We start from the raw sequence: 25,719 nt of genomic DNA, 5'->3' as shown, positions 1-25,719 counted from the left end.
CCTCTTTGAATCTGTGCTAGGGCAGCACCAGCTGGAAGTCTGTCGTCAGGGGAGTGCATGCTGCAAATTCAAAATTCTCAAAACAGAGATGTGGTGTGTCTCTAGGGACCCTGGAGGCATTCCGGCTGCCTCAGAGGTCTGGAAACAGAATCCTGGGGCTAATCCACTAGTATGGTACATGCTTGCATCCCCCTTCCGTTGCCATGGCTTTCAAAGCCACAGTTAAGCCTGCATATATGTTGCTGCCTGTGTGGGGCTATCTGGGGAATTCAAGCATAAGAGTCTCTTAAATTGTGACTCTAGCTGAAATTAAAGTGATGCCAAAGTTTTCAACCTTCGTTAAAGAGCATGAATGGTGAACTATATGGGACTGATGCAAAGTAGGGAGCCAAAGGTGCAGATTGTGAGTTAAAGAGGTGAAATTTCTCCAAGGAAGATACTGCTCCTTTTGTTCCCCTCCAGACATGCTAATTAAAATGGTCATAATTTCCAGTGAGTAATGCTTAATATTTCATCACTGGGCTTGATATTTACTTCCTGTCCCCTACCTGTTCTCACCAGCCCCCTCGGTGTAAGTTACAAAAATACAGCCTTAGTTAAAGACACTTTTATGCTGTCTTCAGCAAACTCAACTTGTTGTATGGTTTATAATATTGCAATTTCTTATGACAAAATGTACAGAATTTTGAATGTAACAAGAAACCCATTGGCCAAGTTCTGTGCAATGGACCATGTAGATCAATGGACTTTCACTGAGGATACACAGTATGGGAATGAGCACAGAATTTGGCCTATGCTTTTCAAAAGCCAAATGTCTGAAGTATCATAGCATCATAGAATATCAGGGTTGGAAGGGACCTCAGGCGGTCATCTAGTCCAACCCCCTGCTCAAAGCAGGACCAATCCCCAATTAAATCATCCCAGCCAGGGCTTTGTCAAGCCTGACCTTAAAAACTTCTAAGGAAGGAGATTCTACAACATCCCTAGGTAACGCATTCCAGTGTTTCACCACCCTCCTAGTGAAGAAGTTTTTCCTAATATCCAACCTAAACCTCCCCCACTGCAACTTGAGACCATTATTCCTTGTCCTGTCATCTTCTACCACTGAGAATAGTCTAGAACCATCCTCTTTGGAACCACCTCTCAGGTAGTTGAAAGCAGCTATCAAATCCCCCCTCATTCTTCTCTTCTACAGACTAAACAGTCCCAGTTCCTTCAGCCTCTCCTCATAAGTCATGTGTTCCAAACCCCTAATCATTTTTGTTGCCCTTCGCTGCACTCTCTCCAATTTATCCACATCCTTCTTGTAGTGTGGGGCCCAAAACTGGACACAGTATTCCAGATGAGGCCTCACCAATGTCGAATAGAGTGGAATGATCACATCCCTCGATCTGCTGGCTATGCCCCTACTTATACATCCCAAAATGCCATTGGCCTTCTTGGCAACAAGGGCACACTGTTGACTCATATCCAGCTTCTCGTCCACTGTCACCCCTAGGTCCTTTTCCGCAGAACTGCTGCCTAGCCATTCGGTCCCTAGTCTGTAGCGGTGCATTGGATTCTTCCGTCCTAAGTGCAGGACCCTGCACTTATCCTTGTTGAACCTCATCAGATTTCTTTTGGCCCAATCCTCCAATTTGTCTAGGTCCCTCTGTATCCTATCCCTACCTGCCACCGTATCTACCACTCCTCCTAGTTTAGTATCATCCGCAAATTTGCTGAGAGTGCAATCCACACCATCCTCCAGATCATTTATGAAGATATTGAACAAAACCGGCCCCAGGACCCAACCCTTGGGGCACTCCACTTGATACCAGCTGCCATCTAGACATGGAGCCATTGATCACTACCCATTGCCCTACAATCTAGCCAACTTTCTACCCACCTTATAGTGCATTCATCCAGCCCATACTTCTGTAACTTGCTGACAAGAATACTGTGGGAGACCGTGTCAAAAGCTTTGCTAAAGTCAAGAAACAATACATCCACTGCTTTCCCTTCATCCACAGAACCAGTAATTTCATCATAGAAGGCGATTAGATTAGTCAGGCATGACCTTCCCTTGGTGAATCTATGCTGACTGTTCCTGATCACTTTCCTCTGGTGTAAGTGCTTCAGGATTGATTCCTTGAGGACCTGCTCCATGATTTTTCCGGAACTGAGGTGAGGCTGACTGCCTGTAGTTCCCAGGATCCTCCTTCTTCCCTTTTTTAAAGATGGGCACTACATTAGCCTTTTTCCAGTCGTCCGGGACTTCCCCCAATCGCCATGAGTTTTCAAAGATAATGGCCAATGGTTCTGCAATCACAGCCGCCAACTCCTTTAGCACTCTCGGATGCAAGTAAATTCAGCTTTTGATATTATCTCTATCTTCATCAGTCCAACTTCTCTCCCCTTATCTGTATCAAAACTAACTCTTTTCTTCTGGATTTGTACTCACTGACCTTTCCCCCTCCCTCTGCAACTGCCATCATTTTATGTTTAACTGAGATTGTTCTCTATATAAAACACCGCCCCATGCCAATATGAGGAGTCACCTTTCAAAATTAAAGAAGAAAATTCCAGTGCACCAGAAGAAACCATGAAAGGCAAGAGACAATTGACTCCGAGGCTAACTGAAAGCACCTGCACAAACAATGGTTAAAATCTAGTGCAGAAATAACATCTATGAACAGCTCAATACATAGAATGCAAGATAAGAGGGACAAATCTAACTAGATATGATAGTTCTTCTTAGATCTTATTGAGCCCTAGTGCAAACAAGCCATTCGGTCTTACAACACTACAAACACCTGCTGTTAAAAAGCAACCCCAGAGACCAGTGTATTTTAACCGAAAGAGAAAGTAGAAATATAAATATATACACACACACACACACACACACACACACACACACACACACAGAGAGTTTGGCTAACCTGCAACTGAATGGTGGTAAGGGGCATGGTAATAGTGTTACACATATTTGAAGGGTATTAATGTCAAGAATGAAGAGGAAGTAATTAGCAATATTCACAGGGGTTTAACCATGGATGGGGTTTCCCATAGGGTAGTGATGGAAGATCTGTCAGCTGGGATTTGGAGCCATCAGTTTGGTTGGATAAAACATTAGAACATGTTCTATAGGGGAGATTCCTGTATTGACAGAGAGATGAACTGAATGCATTAATGGGACTTTTTCACGTTTAGTTCCTGTGATATTACAATATTTTCTCTTGATAGGTGGCCCAGCTCCTATTAAAGCCAACTGAAAAAGTCTCATTGATTTCAGTGGGAGTTAGATCAGATCCTTGATGTCCACACAGGTCAAGACTATAATAACAGGCACTTATCCAGGGATTCCCCACCCACCCTCATGGCCTCGGCAAGGGCATGACAAAATTGTATACTCAGCACTCTCACAGTTGTGCACAGGGCCCCAAATGCGGCAGAGATGAGATGGGACCTTGGTCCCACCACTCTTTTTTTCATACCTGCGGAGCAGAGGCAAAGGGAGAAGAAACACTTATGTCACTTGGCTAGTCATGTGCAAATTAAGTATTGGTTTTGCAATGGGCACCCATTTACAGTCTGAGCAAGATGTTAATCAACAGGTTATGTGGGCGTGTGGGAAAGAAAAAAAACAAGAAGGGTCATCCTGCTTAGGAGTGAGAAGGAACTTTTGAAACTATATCTGGGGTGCAGATGAACCCCCAGTTATCCTGTCATCTATAAAGACGAACTGACAGCGGCCTTGATCTTGTGAAAGGGGGGATTTCAGCCAGCCTGGTTGAAAATGCTGAGAAAATGACATAGGATAAGGTATCTTGTAGGAGATGTTATGCTTTTGCTTTCCAATATTCTTACATTCTGTTACTTGAATCTCTGTTCTTCCATGAAGTGAGCTGTAGCTCACGAAAGATTATGCTCAAATAAATTTGTTAGTCTCTAAGGTGCCCCAAGTACTCCTTTTCTTTTTGTGAATACAGACTAACACGGCTGCTACTCTGAAACCTGTTCTTTGATAATAAACTTATTCTTTGTGTGTGTGTGTGTAAGTAAAATATGTGTTGTGTGTTACGTAGAGTGAGGATCCTGAGTTGAATCTTGGAAGCTGGTGAGTACTACTCCTTTGGGAGTAGCAAATCAGACAATCGTGTGTATGTTCAGTGGAACAGGTACTGAGCATTGCAGAAGGATACTGGGAGGATTCGGGGATTGGTGTGTGCCTATTGCTAACCTGTAGAGGGAGAGCAAGGCCTGGAAGGTTGTGCTCGTGTTGCCAAAGGCTGGTGGATTCAGGGAGCTGATCCACAGCCGGCACAGACAAGACTTCCTCATGCTAAGGGCAGATAATAGCGAGATGCCTCACGATTCTCAGGGGGAACCCACGGTTATCATAGGATCATGTTGCACCATTCCAAATACCACTGCAGGTGGCAAAATCCTCTCTGGGTTGCTGTGGCCAGATTTGTGCATTTCTGAGGGCCCTGTATGCCTTGTGGAGCAATGCAGCTCTATAGCGCCTCCTCCTGAGGCCTGTGGCTAAATGTTGAAATTTGAGAGAATATTTGTATAGCACTTTGAAAACACAAAATGCCTTATACCGAAAATGGTATGCAGGATTGTTTGTGGGTTTATTGTTCCAGTTCCTTCGAACTGCACCACAGCCCATACTTAAGCAAAACTCTCATTGACTTCCACCATTGACTTCAGTAGTTATTTTTATCTGAGTCAGGAGTGCAAGATTGGGCCTGTGATTTTGTTTTATCATCATTTGTTGTTATGGCTGTTTTATTTTTGTCCTTGATAAGAGACTAAATGTTTCCCAGGGAAGGTAGAGAGAGAAAGAGAGAGCTTTTTTTAAAGAGGTCATCATGTTCTCTGTTTACGGATCTAGCATCAGATGAGAATCATGTGATTTCCCAGAAATGACAGTGCATGTTTGTGAAGAGCTTTGTCTGTCTCCCGGCAGGTAGCTCACTCCTGGATGCCCGGAGTGTGCGTGGAACAAGGCTTGTTCTCACACAGATTGCTGCCCTTTTAATGAAGCGGTTTCACCACACCAGGCGAGACTGGAGAGGAGCTCTATCAAATGTTCTGCTCCCTGTCCTCTTTGTCGCCATGGCAATGGCGTTGTTTACTGTGAAGCCATTAGCTATTGATTATCCTTCACTCAAGCTGATGCCAGGCCTTTATGACAACGCAGAATCCTCCTTCTTTAGGTAAAAAACCCGTTTATCATCATCATCAGTAACTCTGGAGCAGGATCGTCATTTTTGATTATTTAAGTTTTTTTTTCTCTAAGCAGAGTAATCAAACTCACATTTTCTAGCAAATGGATTTTTTTAAAACAAAATGTCTTGAGAGCTGCTCACCCCATCAAAAATTTGTTAGTCACTTATTTCAATTGTGTGGATAATAGTGATGGGTAAATTGCATCTATTTGAATAACAGAAATGCATCTTATTATGTGCTGAGGCACAAAGCAAATGGTGGAGAAAGGACAGAGGCTTTGGATCAGGCTGGATTGGGCAATCTCTTTCAAGATGGGTCATTACCATTTTTATATAATGTATATGTGTGCACACAATCATACACATGTGCATATGTTTATTGCTTTAGCTTATTTCTGTTTGGTTTACTAGGTCTGGAGGCATTGCCTATAAAGCTTTCTTGGTCTACAAATGCAAGCCAGCAGTTATAAGATCTAGCGTCTCTGTTATTGAACTTTTAACTGCTGTACTTATGGCTGTGGAACGTACTAGCTCTGCAGGTGTTTCCTTTGGATCTGTCAATGTCTGTCGGTGCAGCCCAGTTTACAGGGTCCGCAGTCCTTTTCTATACCAAGTGCAGACAACAGACTGCCACAATACTATATATTGCCTTGCAATATTGGATAGAGATGCTTCCTGCACCTGACATAGGTCAAAAAGGAGGATGCAGGTTGTATCATAAAGCAAAAGTCCATACTGTTGAACTTATACATGAAATGTGAAAGACTTAAATTTCTTTTTTATGGCAACTGATGGAGATTCATGCCAATAACTGGAGGATAGGCAGAGTTAAGGTCCATGTAGTAACCTTTACTTTGAAATCCTTCACCATTAGTTTAGTTTTTAAAAAATGTTAGTTTTTAATCAGTGAAATAAACTGTGAGCTATTCTTCTGTCTCAAAGCTATTGTGACTATATAGCTAGGGCACATGTTTTGAACAGAGTTATTTTATGCTGCCTCAGTTTCTATCTTGTACTTGAATGTGGATCTCCTTAGTTCTAATGACCTTATTTATTCCCCCTTTCCTCTGAGCAGCACTGAAAGTGATGATCTAGGAAACCTTTCTTATGTGCTGTTGAGACATTTTGCAGGCCAGGATCACCCATGCACCTATTCAAGACAAGATGTGTAAGTATGAACAATGCAACTTTTTTAAAGTACTAAGTGACTAATGATTACTGCTGTTGATACAGAGATTCTCGCAAGGGGGAGTGAATCAATAGTTACTATTTACATTTCATGTTTTGTAAGATTTTATGTTAATGTTATAATATTTATTCATTAAACAGTTATTAGCTATTAGCTGCCTGAATAGGAATAATCTTCACTAGATGTAGAACACTGGATTCAATCTTTCCTTATGAAATGTAAGTTTAATAGAATATATTATGTATTATTATTATGTAATATATATGTGCCTCCAAAAGTAAAAGAATGGATAACATGGAATCCTGTGATTAAATAATTTTATGTAGTATGTCCATACAGCTTATGCTTTGTTTGACCATTTTAGTATGACTTTTAAAAAATTGTATTGATGAATGAGCTGGGTTCTAGCTGAAATGCATAATAGGCTTCTAAGTCCCATTGAAGTCTGTGGGAACGTTCCAATTAATTTCAGCAGGATTTGGATCAGGTCCGAAGTCAGTAAGAATGAAGGTTGGTGATACAGTCAGTAACTGCTAGTGACACTATACTGAATCAATGTTCGTTAAAGAGAAGGCCAGATTTTCCAAGTTAGACATTACTGGTTTGGGTAGTATGTTTACTTGCATCCGTGTTACGCACACAAAAACCTGGTGTACAACTAATTGGCTGTTTGCTCAGGGAAATATTGATTTGCATGCACTTGTCAGATGTTTGCAGTGACAAGTTAGAAGCCACTAAGTGAGAAATGTCAGAAGTTATTACACTGATCCACGATGAATAAAACTGACATTTCATTGAACAACAATACAACCATGGTTTTAGCACCAATATTGTGGAGGTGGTGAAGATGGAAGTGGTCAAGATACAGCATCTGTTTGTCATTCTTTCGACATCCACTGTTAGATAAAATATTATAGTTTATCTTTTAATGATTGTTCCTATTGTTATTTTTGCTCCAGTAGAAAAAATGATTCATGCTGGCAGACTGAGCCTAGTCCACCACAGGAATTCTTGGATGCATGTGGGTGTGTGACAGATCATCGGGTATATTTTATTCCTTTCCTTAACAAAATGAAACTAATGGATTGGGCTCATTATGACTGGTGATTTTCATTCTGTCTCTAGTATTGCTTTGACTTAATTTTCTAAAGTTTTCAGGGAAATAATGTATAAAATAATATTAGGCTACATCTAGACAAAACACTTGCCGTCACTATGTCAACCTTGTGAACTATCATATCTTCCAGAAATGTATCACTGTGAGGACACTGTATATGAAACAATTTTTTGTTAAAGACATATTTTCCCCAAGATAGCTGTCAGACATTTCAGATATAATTTTGTGTAAATCTGAATGTGATAAGCCCAGCAAAACCAAGATCTGGGCATTTGTGGAGTTGGGGCTCAAACCTGTCTTAGCAGCATTTGTTCTATGGCTATCAAACTCAACTTGGCAGTGCAGAGAAGGCTGGGGACTGGTCTCATCTCCTCTTCACCCTTGGAGGTTGGGATGGGGTGTTGGAACCCAGTGAAACACTAGCAGGAAGCAGTCCTTGTATGCAGGATAGCACAAGGACTGCAAATGTGGCCTGCAACTGCACAATGGAACTTTTGCCCTCCACCTTGTGCGCTTGTGAACAACACCACTCTGGGGTTTTGTTAGCCAAGTGCCCCCTATCTATTCCCAAGCCCTCATTTGCATCCTGCAATAGTCTTGTAACTGTAATAAGAATGAACAGATCACTGCCCCACTTCTACCCTCTATTACTGTAGTTTATTCTTATCTGCTCTGGAGATAATAGAGCTTAAGCTTGGGGGCTGGGGAGGGGGCAGAGAATCTCTCTATATGAAAATGTTCTATTATCTGAATATAATGTACACTGCCATCAATACCAGCAATATTAGGGTAAAAAATTGCCCTCCATCGTGCTCATACCACTTGAATTGAGATAACACAAGTTAGAGGAGTTGAACTTATATCAGCAGGCAGAACTTTGCCTTTAAGACAATATGGAAATTAAACTACAAAATTAAGTGGTTAAAATACAAAATAATGTTTAATAAACTGAAAGTTCGTCTAATTTCAGGGTTGGAAGAGTGTGTTCTCTCCCCCCCCCCCCCCAGCTGATAGAAGTTAGAAATCTGCAGGTTATTAGGACAGCATTTTGAGTTCATTTGCTCACATTTGAAAATGAAGCCAGCCTCTGAGGAAAAGATCTTGGAGTAGATAGTTGTTTGTGAGCTTATGTCCACCATATTACATCCCTCCTCATTCACCAGATTTTTGTCTCTCTTCTTCCTACTCTCTGGCCCAAAGAGAGAATTCCCATAAATCATTAAAGAAAGTTTTCATGTATTTCTCATCAAACACATCACATGAATTTGAATCCTGTCTCCCCCTCATACTCTGTTCAATGAATTTTTTGTGTTTATTTTCAGCTTCAGCAGATGAATGATAGTGGCTGTAAAAGTCTCATTGCCTTTTCATTGCTGTAAACTTTCCCAAAATTGCATGATAAAAAATGTTGTTTCCAAAACAAAGTTGACTGATAAGGTTACAACGAAAATAAAAGGTGGCTTTGATTTACTAGTGACAGTTACCACGATTTCAGATGTCCTATGAACATAAAAAACATACCTAATTTGTTGAAAAGTTATAAAAGCCAGAAAAAGCCAATCCAGCTGAAAAGCAAGGCAGTAAAGTTTGAGTGTGTATTCAGAATCATGGCTAAAAAATAGTGGCTGAGGTTTTTAAAATAACCTTACTGATATATGTATATTGTTTTCCAGAAGTGTCCAACCTTCAATGTGTCTGCTGCCTACCTGGAGAACAGGAAAGGGCATGTTCTGTACAACCTCTCGGGTTTCAGTGTGGAAGAATACTTAATCATGTCTACAAACAAAGCAAGGTAATTTTAAAATTCTTCTTTGAGTAGTGTCCATATGGGTGTTCCGCTGTAGGTGTGCTTGCGTCCCTGCATTGCTCGTCGGAGAACCTCAATAACAGTGTCCGTTAGGCCCGCACATGGTCTCTCTCTCCTCGTGCCCCACCATGACGCTAGCCCAGTGCACAGGGGCTAATCCTGCTCAGTTCCTTTTCAACCTCCAGGGCTAGAGATTAAGCTATTAGCAATCTGTTTATGACCATCACCTTCTTTTACATTTCTATAGTTAGTCAGTCTCCCGAGACTTAGTTGTAGTTTTTTCTTTTTGTACGTTCTTCCCAAACAAACAGACAGACAAACAAACAAACACACTTCCCCCACAAATCCCCCACCCCAACTTTTTCATCGGAGACCCTTCACCCCACCCCACAGGGTTCACTGGGCTTCAACAAATGTCTCTCCTGCAAAGAGGCCATCCATGTAGCAGACAAGCACTCCCAGTGCATATGCTGCCTCAAGTAAGGCCATATTCCACAGAAGCGTGGACTCTGCCAGCAGCTCAGATCCAGGCCTCGCAAGGACAGGGTGTTGAGACGGAAGATTATCTTCACGGAGGCAGTCCTCTAACCTTCCCTGGACCCACACCGAGAGTCACCTGGCAGACATGAGTCTTCCCCATAGACCTAAACATCCAGGGTTTGTGAGTTGAAGAAATCAGCCAGAGACCCCTCTCTCAAGTCATCAAAAAAGAGAGCCGGAAGTCCCCAGAGTGAGCCCTGAGCCAGCCGTAAATGATCTCTGACATGCTTTGTATCCTTGGTACTGTTGGTACTGAGGTAATCCCAGCCCGGTTCCCACAGCTCACAAAGATCTGGAGCGGTATGTAACATTGACATGCCTAAGGACCCGATGGGGACAGGCACCAAGTCAATGGCACTGGAGGACGAAGACAGGAGCCAGCACTCCACTAAGAAGATGCTGCTGGTATGCACTGTAGCAATGGCAGTGGCATCGATGCCCCATCCGGCACTGGACTGGTCAGTGCAAGCAAGATCTCCAGTCCCTTTGGTTCTGCCAGTGGCTCCAAGTCAGTTGGTACTGTCAGAATTCCGGCACTCTAGAGATCTCCGTGTATCCAACATACCAGAGACTCCTTGGTACTGGGACCTCGACACAGAGTCTTCTCCGCTGCCCCACGCAGCCCCACTCTCCAGTGCAGACTCAAACAGAGAACCAGAGGAGGTCGTGTCTCTTTACTCCTCTCATGCTCCCTATGATGCTCATTACCAAGAGGGTCCTCAGTCATACCCTTAGACCTCCCCACCATCACCACCTTAGTAGAGCCAGCCATAGGCACCAGCACCAGGCTTTATGCTACCACCATATTGGGATCCTTGGGCTGCATATCACCCCCCCATGCCTCTTGGGCTTCTAGCCTCACCCATGAACCCCTGAGATGCTTCCCCTCCACCACAGCATCCAGAGCCTTGGAATCTCCAGAAGAGATTGTGGAGGAACAGGATGGTGACATTAAGGAAGTGGTGACTCTGAGTACCAACATCTCCTCCTCCTCCTCCCCAGATGAAGCCATCATGCATCCACCACTTTTGTTGGCCTGTGAATTCTGGCTTTTCCACAATGTGGCAAAGAGAGTTGTAGATACTCTACAGACACCATTAGAAGAAATCAAGGACACCTATCACAAGGTCTTTGACATACTATGCTCCCCCTTGTCCTCTAAAATAGCCTGCCCTATTAATGAGGCTCTCCTGGACCCTGCAAAACTGTACAGCAGACCCCAGCATCGGTGGTGCCTACTTGAAAGCGGGCCAATAAATATTATGCCCCAGATAGGGAGATGGAATTACCTTTCTCCCACCCTCCACCCACCTCCATTATGATGGGTGTTGTGAACTCTTGTGGTCATCAACACCAAGTGAGATCCACTCCCTACAACAGGGATTAGAAGTGCTTGGACCTCTTTGAGAAGTAAGCTATTCCTTGGCCATGCTACAATGAGTTGCCAGTTACCAAGCCCCAGTAGCAAAATATGACAATGTCAACTATTTGAAACTTAGCAACTTTATTGATCAGCTGCCTGAGTTGCACTGTGACCAGTTCAAAGCCGTCATTCAGGGTGGACAACTAAGGGCCAAGATGGTGCTATAATCTGCCCTCAATGCAGCTGACACAGCAGCCCAATCCATCTCCACAGCGGTGGTTATGCAATATGTATCGTGGCTACACCTGTCGGGCTTCCCTAAGGAGATGCAGTTGACCATCAAAGACCTTCCCTTTGAAGGCACTAAACTCTTCACAGAGAAGACAGACTTCTCTCTTCATATCTCAAAGATTTTAGGACCACTCTCCACTTCCTGGGCATCTACATGCTAGGACAAAAGATAAAATTTAGTCCACAGCCCCAGAACAAACCATGCACCTCCCAATACCTTACTCAGCACTACTACAAGCCACGGAGGAAGAAAACTAAATTCCCTGGGCCTAAATCATCTGGCCCACAGATCCTTACCATCCACTTCCAAGCACCAATTCTGATGTGTTAGTCAAGGCATTGATAGATCACACCACCCAACTACTACAGCTGACCACCGCTTCCTACCCATTTGACTACCACCGGGCAATGTTGTGCAGGACCTGGGAATGCATAACATCGGACTGATGGGTCTTGGAGATTGTTCAGAATGGCTACTCCATCCATTTTACCTCCTTACCCCCTGCCTGTCCCTCTTCAGGGACAGTTCTCACAAGAGTTTACTACGACAAGAGATAGTTTGTCTCCTCTAGTTAGGAGCCTTAGAGCCAGTACCTCAACATCTACAAGGCAAACGTTTTTATTCTTGCTATTTCCTAATACCCAAGAGGAAGGGAGGTTGGAGACCCAGATCAGACCTCTGAGCACTCAACAAGTTTGTCAAAGCTCAAAAATTCAAGATAGTCACTCTAGCAATGATTATTCCACTGCTGGAACAGGGAGACTGGTTTTCAACCCTTGACCTTCAGGACACGTACTTCCATATCTCAATCCTACCATCTCACAGATAGTTCCTCAGATTTACCCTAGGGCAAGACCCCAGTACCAGTACAGAGTACTCCCCTTTCAGTTATCAGCCACTCCAAGAGTATTCTCCAAGGTTCTCTCAGTAGTGGCTGTGCACCTGTGCTCTCAAGGGATCATGATGTACCAGTACCTGGATGACTGCCTTCTCAGAGCTCAGTCCTTTCAAGAGACTCACCGAGTCACCAGATCTACAATAGATTTATTCACAGAACTAGGCCTACAGATCAACGCCCAGAAATCAACTCTTATTCCAGTGCAGCACCTGGAATTCATAGGCGCTGACCTTGACTCCTTACACGTCAGAGTTCTCTTATCTTAACACAGATTCCTCTTTTTGGCCCTGTTCATGGACACTGTTCAAAGCAGCCCACAAATATCAGCCAGACACTGCTGCCATGTGCCCCAGACACTGCCTACGCTGGGGCACATGGCAGCAGCTACAGCAGTAATACCACATGCCAGGCTTCACATGTGATACCTCCAGATGTGGATCAGTTCAGTTTACAGACCAAACAGAGACAGACTAGATAAATGTCTGTCACTGCCCACCAGGATCAAAAAGTCCTTGGACTGATGGAAAGACCTAGCAGATGTTTGCAAGGGGATCCCGTTTTCAGAAACCTCCCCATCGTTGCTTCTCACCACCGATGCATTCATCATAGGATAAGGCACATATCTAAATGACCTCAGGACACAAGGCAGGTGGTTATCCACAGAGATATTTCTCCACATCAACCTCCTCAAACTCAGGGCAGTCAGGAATGCCTGCACCCATTTCCTCCTGCTGATCAAGGGATCACACATGAGAGTCCTAACAAACAACATAACATGTTTGTACTACATAAATTGGCAAAGGGGAGCTAGATTGCCTCTGCACAGAGGGAGGATAATTTGACCACACTATCAGTTGCTTACCTTCTGGGCACTCAAAACTTGATCGCAGACTGTCTGTCGCAAATTCCCCCATGACCATGAGCGGGAGATAAACTCAGCAGTGCTTCATGACCTATTCAGGTGGTGGGGGACCAACCACAGACCTGTTCGCCACTTACCTAAACAAGAAATGTCCATGCTACTGCTCAGAGCAGGGATGGGACAACACTCCCTGAGCGATGCTCTCCTTCTCCCTTCGGACAGGGACCTTCTTTATACCTTTCCTCTGTTTACCCAACAGTCAAAAGTCCTATTAGAAATAAAAAGAGAAGGAGCATATGTCATACTGATTGCTTCTACTTGGCCAACAGACTTGGTATCCTTACCTGTCACAACTCGCTATGTGCCCGCCAATCTCTCTCCAATCCATTCCTTACCTCCTCTCGCAGAACAAAGGACGCACCCTACATCCCATCCTGGGGATTCTTGGCCTCAAGGCGTAGCTCCTTCATGGTTCCAATACACAGAGAGCTCCTGCTTGAAGGAGATACAAGAGGTATTACTGCAAGGTAGAAAGTCCTCGACATGCCCATCTTACCTACAAAAATGGTCCAGGTTTTGGATTCAGTGTACTTCCACACAAATCTCTCTGGCATCTGCAACTTTTCCAAAGATCCTAGACTATGTACTAACACTTTTTTCTTTTTTTTTTTTTTAAATCGGGACCATCAGTTCCTTCAGGGTCCACCAACTGGCTATAGCAGCCTTTCACAGTCAAATAGAGAGCTACTGAGTGCTATCACACCCGACCACTAAACAATTCCTTAGGGATATAGAAAACCTTTTCCCACAACCCTGACAGTCTACTCCCATGTGGGACCCAAACCTGATATTGAAAGGCCTGACTAGACCTCCTTTTGGCCTTGTGGCTACCTGCTTGCTTACATACCTTTCAATGAAGAAGGCCTTCCTGATTACAATTACTTTGGCTATCAGAGAATAGGAGAAATAGCAGCTCTGATGGCATAGCCCCCCTATGCAGTATTCTTTCGGGACAAGCTTGTGCTCAGGCCAGATCCAAAATTCATCCCTAAGGTAATGTTTCCATTCTACATGAACCAATTTATTCACTTTCCACTTTTCTACTTCAAGCCTCACTGTGACAACAGGGAGGCTATATTCCACATGCTAGATGTCAGGAGATCCCTAGTCTTTTACCTGGATAGAACGAAGGCTTTCAGGAAATCTCTTAAACTGTTCCTCTCTATTGTGTAAAGATTGAAGGGCTCAGCAATATCAGTCCAGAGACTCGCCAAATGGATCTCAAACTACATTAGATGATGTTATCAGATCTGCATCATGACCCCACCAGATAATATTCGCGCACTCTCCACGAGATTGTTCTCCTCATCCGTTGCCTTCTTCAAGAATGTCCCTATCTCTGAAATCTGTAGAGTGGCGACATGGGCATCAGTCCATACCTTTTTCAGAAGGTGATCGCTGGGGACTCTGCCTCAGGTGCCATCTTCAGCTCCACAGTATTGTCATCTGTAAGTGACCCAACTCCGAAGCCCCAGCCTTCTGGTAGGGATTTTGCTCAGAGGTCACCAACAATGGCGCACTCATAGGGACACTACTCGAAGAAAAAGTTGCTCACCTCAAGCAATAACGATGGTTCTTTGAGATGTGACTCCCTATGGGTGCTCCACAATCTGCCCTTCTCCCCTCTGCTTCTGAGTTCTTGTCAATGACTCTGTGGTAGAGAAAGAACTATGTGTGTGTGGGGGGGGAGCGGGAGGGGTGTTAGCCCAGGCACATGGGCTAGCCTTGTGGTAGGGCACAAGGAGAGACAGCACATATGCAACGGACACTGCTACCAAAGTTCTCCAACCAGCAGTGCAGGGATATAAGCACACCAACAGAGGAGAACCCATAGTGGGGACACATCTTGAAGAACCATCATTACTACACAAGGCGAGTAACTTTTTCTTTCTCAGGGTTTCCTCTTAATTAATCAGTTGCCTAGAAAAGTTGTCCCAGCCAAGTGGATAACAGACACTCAGATAGTACAGTGTTGAGCAGCAGTATAAAACCCTAAGATAGCATTGATCAAATGCTTGGTCACGTACAGACAGATCATATGTGTGCCAGCTAAATTGTATATGTGCAGCATGGGACTTCCTGCTTCATAGGCCTCTTGGAGCTATGGGAGAATCTTAATCTGTCACTGGTAGCAGGGTTTATATCCACAGAAGCTTCCCATTATTTACACTTGCGCTTGAACTGTATATGTTTGGGAGGGTGAGTGGGCCTGGGCTCTCTGCACTCTTCCTCTCTTGCCATTCAGAGACCTCTGTTGGGGTGGTGTTGGCAGGGCAGTAGATCTAGGCGTTAATACTACATAAAGATCAATAGGACAATTTACATTTTTCAGAGCTATTGTTGCAGGCCTTCTGTAGACTCAGGCATTGCTGTAACACTCCACTCACATTTCAAGATTTTCTTTGCAATTCTGAGAGCTAGAAACTGACTTTTATTTAAGTGAAAACTCTGATTCTGGCGTAATCATATGACTCCAGGTGCCGGGGCTCGACGTGGCACCATATAGTGCCTATGCGTTACTTCAGCCCGGCTTAATTGTCAACCACTGAAGAGTGCCATAATTACAAACATTTGAACAGGTGCAACTTTATCAAGAAGAGGGAAGTGTTACACATACATGCGAAACACGACATGAAATTGATTTAATAACATGGAGGAAAGTTATGCTCTTAGGGTAAATGACCAAAACACATTTTGAGTGTTGGGAACTTTCAAAACTACCCCTTCCTTGCTCATCAGCTTATTTGTGTTTTCCTTTTCTGAAAATACAGGTTTTAACTGCAGGTTTCAAAGGGAAAACATTTGTTGGAAGGCACATACCATTCACCTGTATAAAAGGAGTAGATTAGACGTCTCTTTCAAATACAGATATCGTGATTATATGGGGCTGAGCTGTACTTCTAACTTGAAATGTAAAACAATAATAAAGAAGTTTATGAATTCTGTGTTGCAAGAAAACATTTCTTACAATGCTAAGAAAGGTAAGCTGCTGACAGACAGCCTCCTATTACTTTGTTTTGTATTACCAGATATGGAGGCTGGTCTTTTGGTGTGAAAACATCCCCTGAACTTCAAGACCAGAAACTGAATAAAACATACTCTAAGCCTCTGGTTAAGGTAAGATATGCATATAGAGTCCAATCCGTATTGCAATGCCAAAGTATTCAAATTCCTAACTCCTTGGCACTTAACATAGTTACAAACTGACTGGTCAACCACACCTCTCATTTGGAATTAGAAGCATGCAATCAGGCAGACACACACACACACACACGCAAATACAGTACAGAACCATGTTAAATGTAAACTACTGAAAAAATAAAGGGAAAGTTTAAAATAAAGATTTGATAAGGGAAGGAAACCGTTTGTGCTTGTTTCATTTAAATTAAGACAGTTAAAAAGCAGCATTTTTCTTCTGCATAGTTAAGTTTCAAAGCTGTATTAAGTCCATGTTCAGTTGTAGATCTTTGAAAGAACCATAATGTTTGATTCACAGATACAAACATTTCAGAGTTACGAACAACCTCCATTCCCAAGGTGTTCATAATGCTCAGGTTCTACTGTAAAATAATGTAATTTTAGAATCCTTGTGTTTAAAATTGGGAAAAATCCTAAGATATTTTTAGTCAGTTACTCTGTCCAGGATTGTTGTATTACCCTGTGCTTTGTGCAATTCGGTCGTAAATAACTCAAATGAGGGGTTTCCATCACTTCCCTTGGGAAACTATTTCACCGTCTAATAGAGCTCACTTTTTAAGATTATTTCCCGATAGTCAGCCTACATTTTTCTTTATTTCCCTTCTACTCCTACTAAAATCAATCTCAAAATTGGCTGAAGTAAAGTGAACTATCGATTGTGTTTTATTGATGGCTATTTCAGTCTTGTGATCAATATTCTTTTTTCTGAACGCAAACAAACTAAAATATAGCAATTTCATTGCATTTAAAAGAGTAAAGATGTGGATGTCTAGAGTAGCTACTGCAAGAATAATAAAGTAAATAGTACTTATAAGATGCTCCTAAAATACTTTACAAATATGAGTAAGTATTATTCCCCTTTTACAGCAGGAGAAACTGTGAGTTCACGTCTTGCATGAGGTCACATAATAAGCCAGAGGCTTAGCACCCAGATCTCTCGGTTTCCAGACTATGTTTTAACCAGTAAATAATTCTGTCTTGCACTGTACCTCACTACCAGAGGTTTTCCTGATTAACTGTTTTGGAGCGATCCATTAGAGGCAGAGACTGTAGGAGTAGTCCTCCATCTACCAAATTCAGACTTTTCTTAAGGCTTTTTGAAGTGCACTGGAAATATTTCCAGAGAGGACACTGTAGAAGACTGGATGAGACCTATGGTCCATTGGGGATTTAGGAGTCTAAGAGATTTTAGTGTGTTTCCATTGGTTGTAAGACCTTCCTCAGACTACCTGAAAAATCTTTGAGGTTCATACAACTGTTCAGAGAACTTCTAGACCCGGAGTCCAGCAACATGAAGGGGAACAGCAGTCTCCCAGATGTGTTTCAGGGTCTCTATGACTGACCTCTGTTTTGTGTTTTTGTTGAAATGAAGGGCACTGAAGAAGCAAGTTGCCATGTAAGTTAAGGGAGCTGACGTTTGAATGTTAAATTGGAGCTGGACGGAAAGAAGCCCTGACCTTAAACATTTTATATAGGTTGGAAAGGGTATAAACTTGTTGTTTTTGAAGTAGAGGTGGAAACATTTATCCAAGCCTTGCCCCAAACTACCAGCAGGGGCAGGAGGTTAGTTATTAAAATGGGACATGCACACATCCCTTATCTGAAGTTTGGTTTGGCACTTTTGCCAAATCTGGATTTATCCATCAAAAAACCAACTGTTTACATTTTATTTTTTGGTTCTTTATGGTTAAGGGTATGACTCTGTTATGGAAGTCACTAATTCCATTACTTTACGGGACCTCCATGACTTCTGCAGTGGCAGGGCTGGAGGAGCTGTCGGCTCCAGGGCCATCAGGGCAGGGGTCCCAGGGTTGAAGCAGCAGGGGGTGGGGAGGGTCAGCCCCTGCCACAGGAGCAGCATTGGGGCTGGAGCAGCTGCTGCGGTCAGCCCCGGGGCTGCCAGAGTGGCCAGCTACGGGGATGCCAGAGCAGTTGCCCCCAGGACTGCTGGAGCAGTGGCTGGTGGCCTGCCCCAGGGCCACTAAAGCAGCTGGCTGGGGGTTGTCCCCAGGGCTGCTAGAGCAGGGGCTGCCAGTGCAGTGGGCCCTGGGGCCTGCCAGAGTGGTGTCTGGTCCTGGGGCTGGAACAGAGGCCTGTAACACCTCCCTCCCACCCGCCCCCCGCAGCACTCCCACTGTTAGTTCCCACTCCCACAAAGTATTTTTAGTGAAAGTTAGGAACAGGTCATGGGGTTCCCTGAATTTTTGTTTATTGCCTGTGACCTATCCCTGACTATTACTAAAAATACCTGTGACAGAATCTTAACTTTATTTATGTTCCCCCAAATTTCTTGCAGCTTTGAACTCTTGACTTGATCAGTGCATAATTGTGCACTTGAGTCCAAATGGCTACAATATACTGTGTTTCTCTGTCTGCTGTTTTTGTTTGTTTGTTTTGGTCTTTGGCATCTACTCCACCTGTCATCAGCAGAAGAATAAATTATAGTTATACTGTTAGTGAGTAAGCTTCATTTTTCAGAGCCAACTTAATAGTGCATTAGACTTATAAAGGGCTCTATGTTATCTAAACTACCTCCTTAAAGTGGCTTTCAACTGATGTAGTGTCAAATTGTTGCATTAACCTTTCAATAATTAATGACCAGTCTTTGACCTTTTGGGCCTGTTCACAAGACAGTGAATGTACCATTTACATAGCCTTTTATGAACGAAAATGGGAAATTTGCATATGAAGAGACTTACTGTACGATTCATTACACAGCAGAAAACCTCTGAGTCCTACACAAATTATTCCTCTCCACAGCAGGATGTACATGACAACTAACTTCCCACTCCAGTTTTAACAATACCTAGCCAAAACATGGAAGGTGACAAGCACCTTAAATGCATCTTGTTCCAGGTATGAGACAAAAATACACCCACAGTGTGTATCACATACCAAGCATGTTTGAAAAAACTCTGGCATTCGACATTCAAAGATGACTCATGGAACAGGAGTGTGTAGCGGAACTCAATAGCTCATCCCACCCACACCTGCCCCTTCCTTAGTTGTATTGCGTGTTCATTGTCTATGTAATCTGACCTATAAAGTGTTTGTTGCAAGGTGGCTTGCTCTTTTAAGGGTCAGAGGGCTGGGGCCAGCTAACTCTAGTTACTAAGGAGGCACACCTGAGCAGGGGTCGGGCGATTCCCCTATAAAAGCAGCAGGAAGCTTCAGGGAGAGGACACTCAAGGAGAGCCAACCAAGGGAAATAAGCAGCAAGAAGGGAGAGTCTCCTGTTGTGGTCCCTGATATGAGGAAGGGAGACTCCAGTTGGGAAGGGTGTGGCTGGATAGAAAGCCTGTCTGGAAGTTTGATTTCTATTTGGAGAGAAGGCCTGAAGGCAGGTCAGGCCTTGCATCTTCTCCAGCTGCTCAGATAGAAGGGAGAGACTGTGCCAGCTTAAGGCTGAGGTGAAAGACTTTTTTCTGTTTGTGAATTTCATGTGAATAAAATCAGACCCTAGGGAGGGCTATTGTCATTGGACTTGTGAAATCCTGTGTGGAGTTTATTTAAGAAGCCCCTTGAGGAGGGAAACTGAGGCAAGAGGCTGCTTCCAGGGTTGTGGTGAGGAGGCACGTGCGAGGCGGATGACCCATTGACAGTGCTATATAAGTGCTAAGATTCATATTCAGACATGTATATAACTTATTGTACAAAAACATCTGAAAAGCCTAAGCAAACCTAAAGAAAGTTTGAGTTCTTGTTGTGGTCTGTAATTACGAATTTAGGGGGCATCCCCCAGATAGTTCTTTCTCTAGTTTGACCTTACCGAGTTGTCACAGGTTCATGGAACTGAGGCAATATGAAATCAATTAGATCCCAAAGTAGCCTGTGCCTATTCACCATATAATTGTAACGTAGAAAAAAAAATGTTTCTCACTGTGGAAGAAATTTGTCGGACTATGAGTAGAAGATAAAATGATGTAAATTCACAATTTGATAGCATTTATCTAAGGAACACCCAATTGCTCTTCTCAAAGGCAGTAGAATTCCACTGCAGATGAATTTTACTCATAGGTACTCGAGGGAGCGAGAGATATACAACTTTTAATGAACCAAGTAAAATATAACCATTCAAGAACACTTGGCATAAAAAAAAGCATAGATGGTAAGAGCATTGTTGGGACACAGAACTCTTAGGAACTCTCCTGGATATTAACTCTCCTTGTACGTGGAGACCACCCCTGTCAGGGGAGAACATGTACAGTAACCTTGGCAAAATATCTGCTGTCCTTCAAAGCGTCCCCCTGTGATATTTGTAGAAATATACATATATAGGAATATATGCATATATATAAATGTAACCCTTCTGCCCGTCAGAGTTGGCAGCAACAAGGGCCGGGTTCAATATCTAGGGGTTCCATTCCAATAACACAATGCAAACCGGCTCGAGCCCCCACCCAGTGACCTGGGACCAATATATACCACCCCCGCTGGGCGCCTCCAAGAGGCAATACTTCCCCTCTCGCAAGCACATAGTCTGAGTGTAGCAAAAGTCTTTTAATAACAGAGAGAAACAATGTGGCATTATGTTGGGGAAACACCACCAACAGGATTCATAACACAACCCATGAGCAAAAAACCCACCTCAGGCAAATTGGGGGCATGCCCTTTTCCCTTTGGTTCTTGAGTCCAGCAACCCCAAATCACCCAAAGTCCCAAAAGTCCAATGCCCCAAAAGTCTCTGTCCCTGGTCAGGGCAGCCCCAGAGTTCGAAAGTTTATCTGCGGAGCTTTACCTCCCAACCTGGGTGGAAATAGGACAGGGGTAAGAGGCACCTTACGTGATCTGAAGCTGACCGCTCCATAGCGGCGCTCCACTCCGCCAGCCGCCCCACAAACTCCTTCGCTCAGCTGCGCTCCGCTCCGCCAGCCGCCCCACGAACTCCTTCGCTCAACTGCGCCCCGCTCCGCTCTGTCAGCCGCCCCAGGAACTCCTTCGCTCAGCTCCATGGCCCACAAGCAGCTCCTGCCAGCCACACACTGCGCCGCATCGAACTGCTTCACCAGCCGTCCCACAAACTGCTCCACAATATATCTTCAGGCTCCCCCACTACTTAACACAACACTCAGTGATTTCAGCTCTTAGGTGAATTCAGCTTATAATAGGGGAGCCCCAGTGCTGGTGCACTGTCAGCCCAAAGTGAGCTCAGCAGCCTATAACTAGACTTCTAATGAAATCAAAATTAGCTCTGATATTCCACAGTGGAGAAAGGAGGAAGTGCAATTAGCATGTAAGGCCCTCACCAGGGGGCCCATGCCACCAAGTATTAATACTTGTCCCCAGCCTCTCTCCATTCACACAGTTTTGGAACCCATGACCCTTGCCTAGCGAGTGCTACTTAGTTGATGGTGAATCCCTCCATCATAACAAAAGGCCACGTACAGTTCCAAGCACAGTTCCCATAATCAGGGTAATAACAATTTATTCTTCCTGCCCCAATAACAGAGACACTGGGGATCCCACAGCAGCCAAAGTGACCATTTGGGCAGCTATGGTCTCATTCTAGGCGTGGTGGGTGTGCCTATGCAAATGAGATCGGCCCCTGAAGTTCTTTTCCACAACTTGCCACACCTCACCACCAGATGTCAGGGTGGAGCTCATCCTGACACTGCTTACATAAACACACATCTATCTGAGTATTTTTTATGGTCCTTATCCCTGTAATATCTGAGCACCTTATAGAGCTTAATAGTATTCCTTTTTACAGGTGGGAAACTGAGGTATGTGAATAAATTAATCTATAGTCACACAAAAAGTCAGACACGGTTAGACAAATTAAATAGGAAGAGGAAGTTACAGAGACAAGACTTGGACCCAGCTGTCCTGAGTCCCATTCTTATGCGCTATTCCCTCAATCATGCTTGCTACCTGTGATTAGGCTCTACCAATTTTGAGAGTTAAAACTGGTCCTGTGCTAGAAGGGAGATTTTTCAAGGTTTGGCATGTCAGACCCAATTAGAAAACCAAGATTAATCAGCAGTTTCCTCCCCCATCTTTCACCTCACCTTAAAAAATGTTATTCACATGGCAGTGTTTTGTCTAGTAAAGCTGCGTGTTGTTTTGGATGGAACTAAATACCAATACCTTTTTTTCAATGTTGTGGTCGCTTGGTTCAAAATTAGTTGTGCTCAGACTTTTGAAAAAGAACCAGATGCATCCTCTGATGAAGATAATAACGTCAATGACTTTTTTTTCTTTTTGCCAGATTATAAATGATTAAATATTTTGCTTTAATTTGGTTATTTCCTGATGGCCTGACTCAGTTACATAATTTTATCTCACTCTTGAATGAACAATGCTGTGAATGCTCTGAAGATTCTGTGATTCTAATTACTGTGCAGGACTTCTAAATGTATTGTTAAAGACAATGCTATATTGTCATTTTTTTGCATTCCTTATTATTTTGGTTACATTATGAAATTTACTAGGAAATTCTGTGAATACTTATTGAGACCTCTCCCCTGCCTCCAATTAACTGAGGATGTGTCAGCAGAATCTTGCATTATTGTTTTTTGTAATTGCTTCTTTTTGTCTTTACAATGTGCATAATTGCAATGGGTTCCATTACATATGTTAAACATTCTTATTTGGGAGGATTTTAGCAGAATAGATAGAGGAAGAAATGGGATGATGTGTGGGGGCATTGGCTCCCCTTGCTAGTTCAGTATTGATTCTGTTCTGGCACATGGTTGCACAGGTGACCAGGAAGTGTAGAGATCTGAAAGTTAAATATTTGGAGACTGTTCCTGCACTTTTAGTAGGTCCCGGGCTTGCTCTTTTTCTGATCCAGTAGGGGGTCACCTGCTGATTAAATAGTTGTCAGGTCTCAGACTGGAACATAGAAGAACCCGATGAGCCACAAAACAATCCCCAATTCATAATTCTTTACAGTCAGTAGCTGCACACTAGAGTTAGCTATACTCTAGAGCAATGAGATAATTATTTTTCCTCCAGAAATGAGACCTTTTTGTAAATAAAGATTCTCTCATCTGTACAAATAAATATTCCCTTTGTGTAAAGAAGTTAAAATTGTTGCCATCTAGTGTCCGTTTGGTGGCCTATGTGAAATGAGTTGGTGAGGGTCAGCTGAGTTCCTAAGGACGGGTATCCACCAACAACCCCAACTATAAATGGAACTCATTACCACTTTTGTTGGTAGTATCAGCTGAAAGGGCATGGAGATTATGCTGTTTTCTCACCTCAAGAAGTGGTAATTCCATTAAAGCCTGAGGCATATTGGTTAGGCTATGGGACAGAAACGAGAAACTGGAAAGGAAACTGTTCCTTGGAGAAGGGTTGGGTTGTACCATAAAGGTATTACTCTATTGGAGAAGTGTAGAGCTGCATTGTTCAAGAAGGTATTGTGCCCAAGCTTGGGCACACTGCTTCCCAGAAGTCCTCATTGGGCAGAGGTGGGGTGGGGGGGAGCATGTTACAACACCCATTAAGAGCAGTATTCTTGCTTTTCTATGCTATTGGCCTCATTCCTCCATGCCCCTTATGGAGTGGCTAGCATAATTAGTTTCATGCAGTCCCTGCCTTTGAGTCCTCCTTTCCCACCCACCCCCTTTTCTTGAGCATAGGGTCAGAGCACATTTTAGCGCCAATTGTTGTGTTTTTCTGTTGCTTGCAGATCTCATTTTCAAATCTCAAAAGTAAAAAGTTCCTCAAAGTTTTATTGTTTTCTAAATTCTCCCACTGGGTTTCAAATTAAACCAATTAATGTTCCCTTTTCAGCACAAATAGGAGAGTTATGTGTTTCATGTATATTAGACTTGGCATGATTTAAGGGGCTTGTCAGGGTTCCCTCCCCACTCTGAACTCTAGGGTACAGATGTGGGGACCTGCATGAAAGACCCCCTAAGCTTATTTTTACCAGCTTAGGTTAAAAACTCCCCAGGCACAAATTCTCCCTTGTACCTTGGGTTTAAGTAACGCTGCCACCACCAAGTCATTTAACAAAGAGCCAGGGAAAAGGACCACTTGGAGTTCCCCTTCCCCCAGCAATCCCCCCAAGCCCCTACACCCCCTTTCCTGGGGAGGCTTGAAAATAATATCCTAAACAATTGGTTACAAAATGATCAAAGACCCAAACCCCTGGGTCTTGGAACAATGGAAAAATCAGTCAGGTTCTTAAAAGAAGGATTTTAATTAAAGAAAAAGTAAAAGAATCACATCTGTAAAATCAGGATACTTTATAGGGTAATCAGATTCAAAACACAGAGGATTCCCCTCTAGGCAAAACTTTAAAGTTACAAAAAAATGGGATACACCTCCCTCTAGCAAAGAGAAAATTCACAAGTTGAAAACAAAAGGTAATCTAACGTGCCTTGCCTTACTTACTTTTTTTTATAATATCAGAGACTTGTACAGGATGGTTTATAGGAGAAGGAGTTCTTTTGACCTGATGCTTCTCTGCTTTCCCCAGAGAACACACCACAAAGCCTCCCCCTCCCCCAGATTTGAAAGTATCTTCTTTCCCCATTGGTCCCTTTGGTCAGGTGCCAACCAGGTTATTTGAGCTTCTTAACCCCTTACAGGTAAGGAGGAATTCTAGGCTACCCTTAGCTGTATGTTTATGACAGGGCTGGTTTAGATGATCCACTAAACCATGAGTTCTCTTCCCTTTCCTTTGTTGCTAGTTGGATGGAGAGCCCTGGAATGGAAAGGGTTTGCAACAACTGTACTCAGCCAAAGGACCTCTACAGCTCATTTGATTCTGTTCCATCCAGATCAGCCCATCCCATGCATGTGGCTTCTCAGAGGGGCACATAGCTCCTATAATCTTACATAATTCCAGGGTATTAGGATCTGGGGTCCTGGTTCAGGACCCCTTTCATTTAACACCTCTGTTTTCTCTCTTAGGTGTGGTACAGTCAGAAAGGTTTCCATTCACTGCCGTCTTACTTAAATCAACTCAACAATCTTATTCTGTGGATGAATTTGCCTCCTTCTGTGGACTGGAGACAGTATGGTAATATTTTTCAAATCTCTATTCAAATGTGCATCCATCTCTTTCTAAAAATGCTGATTTAAAAAAAGAAAAGAAAAAAGAAGTAGAAAAAAATGGAAATCAAATTAAATAGCAGTGTGAAAACATGTGGAGATGTTTAAAGTCCCCCAGAAGGGAAGAAGTAGACTTGCATACTTTCAGGGAGGTTACAAGATGGGGGT

General features: G+C 43.3%; 1 protein-coding gene across 1 annotated transcript in view; it reads left to right on the top strand.

The window, feature by feature from the left end:
* Window positions 1–25,719, top strand: part of ABCA13 (ATP binding cassette subfamily A member 13) — a 226,962-nt gene that overhangs the window by 111,888 nt on the left and 89,355 nt on the right. Inside the window, exons 28-32 of the mRNA XM_073329650.1 lie at window positions 4,955–5,204; window positions 5,628–5,778; window positions 9,196–9,314; window positions 16,374–16,461; window positions 25,411–25,519. Coding sequence (XP_073185751.1) covers window positions 4,955–5,204; window positions 5,628–5,778; window positions 9,196–9,314; window positions 16,374–16,461; window positions 25,411–25,519 — 717 coding nt within the window. The remainder of the gene's footprint in view (window positions 1–4,954; window positions 5,205–5,627; window positions 5,779–9,195; window positions 9,315–16,373; window positions 16,462–25,410; window positions 25,520–25,719) is intronic.

The sequence above is a fragment of the Lepidochelys kempii genome, chromosome 2, assembly GCF_965140265.1.
Source record: "Lepidochelys kempii isolate rLepKem1 chromosome 2, rLepKem1.hap2, whole genome shotgun sequence".
Taxonomy (NCBI): domain Eukaryota; kingdom Metazoa; phylum Chordata; order Testudines; family Cheloniidae; genus Lepidochelys; species Lepidochelys kempii.
The sequence above is the reverse complement of the archived record's forward strand: the minus strand, read 5'-3'. Positions and strand labels throughout refer to the sequence as shown.